This window comes from Belonocnema kinseyi, chromosome 5 (genome assembly GCF_010883055.1).
Source record: "Belonocnema kinseyi isolate 2016_QV_RU_SX_M_011 chromosome 5, B_treatae_v1, whole genome shotgun sequence".
Lineage (NCBI taxonomy): Eukaryota > Metazoa > Arthropoda > Insecta > Hymenoptera > Cynipidae > Belonocnema > Belonocnema kinseyi.
The window spans coordinates 108,234,011-108,236,460 of NC_046661.1; the positions used below are offsets into that span (position 1 = coordinate 108,234,011).

The window sequence follows — 2,450 nt, forward strand, 5'->3', positions numbered from 1 at the left end:
TTTAAATAAAAATGTAAAGAACTTTTTTCTATCATCAGAAATAATTTCTGTAAAAGTACAATTTGTCAAAATCACACTTTAGTACAAATACAAAATTATCAAAAAACATTGTGGTTAAAGATTTCTTTAAAAAAATCATAGCGACCTACATTTGATAAAAAACTTGGCACAGTAGTAAAAATACAAAATGATCAAAAAACCCTTCACTTATAAAATTCTCTCAAAAATGTGTCAATATTTTCGTCAAATACCATACTAACTACAACATTTTTTGATAATTTTATATTTTTACTGCAGTGTGATGCGAACTAATTCTACTTTGACAGAAATATATATTTAGGAAAGAATCAAGGATTCAAAAAATTTAATATAAGAAGTAATTTTGAGGCGACTAGAATGAAATTGAATAATTTGAAAAATCATTTTTTTCCAGGTGAGAGACTAAAATCTGAAATGCAAAATAACTTTATGGAGTTAAACTAGGAGCGGAACAGTGGGACTTCTGTGTCACGGGAGGAAACGATTCTGCGCTCTTCGCATCCGGCTTTTTTTCATTCCATCTGGTCTCGGTGCCAGGAAAGTAACAAGATAAGCGCAACAGGTACGCAACAGGGCGCTACCAAGAGCAATTTAATTCATCCGATAACATACATGAATTTCATCCCATATTGAAATTGTGATTTAATAAAAAGAAATGATAACAGTTATAAAATGAAATCTTTTAAATTAAATTGTACGTTATCTTCAATTTTAGTTAACTAAATCGGATTGAAACAGAAATTTAAAAAAATCATTTACAAATTACAACTCATATACATTTTGTTTTTAGATTTTATCAAATTAATTTTTTCCACAATCAAAATTGTAAACTACAAAAAAATTTAGAATGTATCAATTTAAATTTCAGAGAAAAAAAGGATGAATTCCCTCATTCCTTAATATTTCAAATTTTGACGACATATTTGAAAAATTCGAAGTTTTACGATTCGTCCAGACAAAAATTCTTTTTTCAAAAAAGTAATTTCTCCGTTAGAATCGTAGAATTTAAATTTGTTGAAATTTGTAATTAGGCCTTAAAAATTCCAAAATTGATTTAATATTCTAAAATCTTAATTCACGTTTTGATTAGGTCATGCCATTTATAGAACAGTCTATATGTCTTGTGAAATGAATATTTTATTACAACAGAAGTGTTATACCAGACTGATTGTCTCTTAAATATTAGAACGGACTAAAACAGATAAATCGATGACCTCTTAGAATAATAATGTATGTTCTACTTGATAAAACTACATATTTATAAAGCAATTTATAAATTACTGCTTTTATTTCCTGCTCTATAATATATTATTTTCTCAAAAATATTGGAAATACCCGGCTCCTCAGAAAAAAGAAACGATTGAATGATTGCTTTAGTCGCTTTAGCGGACTGGACGATCGTCTTCAGAATCGAAATGAAGCGTTTGAATAGAAGGATAATGTAAATTGAGAGAACTCAGGTTGAAAAAAATTCATTTTTTTTTCTCGAAATTTTTGAATCAGATCAAATTTTTGTATATGTACTTCCAGGAAAAAAAACGATTAAAAGGAAAATATTTGAATCGGAAAATTGAAGAATTCCGATTCATACAAATTACGGCTTGTCAAATTTCAGACAACTCAGCCAGTAAATGTCGCTCGTATTAGAAAAACTGAAAAATAATCGAGATTAATCTGAATTAGTGGTGGCTGTATTGGTGGCCAATTGCAATGATGAACTTTCACAGGAACTGGCATTCTTAGAATTTATAAATTCTCCGATTGAAATATTTTCCATTTGATCGATTCAATCGATCTTGATTCCGTGAAGCAGATCGTTAATCATGAAGTAAAACGTTAAATTGGAAATCGTATAAAAACCAGTCACTTTCGGAAATGGTTATTTAAGGCTGTTGGTCTCAAGCCCTTAACTCAAAAATCAATCACCAGATTTTACACTAAATAGATAATCAGGTGAAATATTTTTTAAATACGAAGCGTTATTTCTTTTTTAATTAGAAGTGTGTAGGCGAAGGGAAAATAAGTGTTTAATTTAGTCATTTTTTGCGTAGAATTAATTTTTTTTAAAGTAACCTCAACTAACCTGAACATTCGAAAATTTTATCTTACGCAAAAATTATAAAAGTAAACAGCCCCACCCCCCCTATTCAAACACTTATATTGAGTATAGGAATAGCACTTATTACTTTTAAAATATGTAATGCTAATATTTATTGATCAATCAAGGCAATTAGTTTTGAGGTTAAAGTTTGATATTCCAACAGCTTTAAGGCTATGTGATGAGTGGGCCACCTGAACAGATTCCTACCTTACCGAACTTTTTTTATTTCCTAACTTATTTTCACGCGAAGCGCCACATCGAGTAGAAAATTGGTAATAATAAATAAGAAGCACTAAGAAAGGCAGGTCTG

General features: G+C 29.3%; 1 protein-coding gene across 4 annotated transcripts in view; it reads left to right on the forward strand.

Annotated features, from left to right (window-relative positions):
- LOC117172478 overlaps window positions 1–712 on the forward strand; it is a 4,518-nt gene extending 3,806 nt beyond the window's left edge. For 3 of the 4 annotated variants that reach the window (XM_033360456.1, XM_033360457.1, XM_033360459.1), the window contains one exon: window positions 434–712. In XM_033360456.1, coding sequence (XP_033216347.1) covers window positions 434–483 — 50 coding nt within the window. In that variant the 3' untranslated portion in view covers window positions 484–712. The remainder of the gene's footprint in view (window positions 1–433) is intronic. The other variant, XM_033360458.1, reaches the window with a different exon arrangement.
- The last annotated feature ends 1,738 nt before the right edge of the window (window positions 713–2,450 follow it).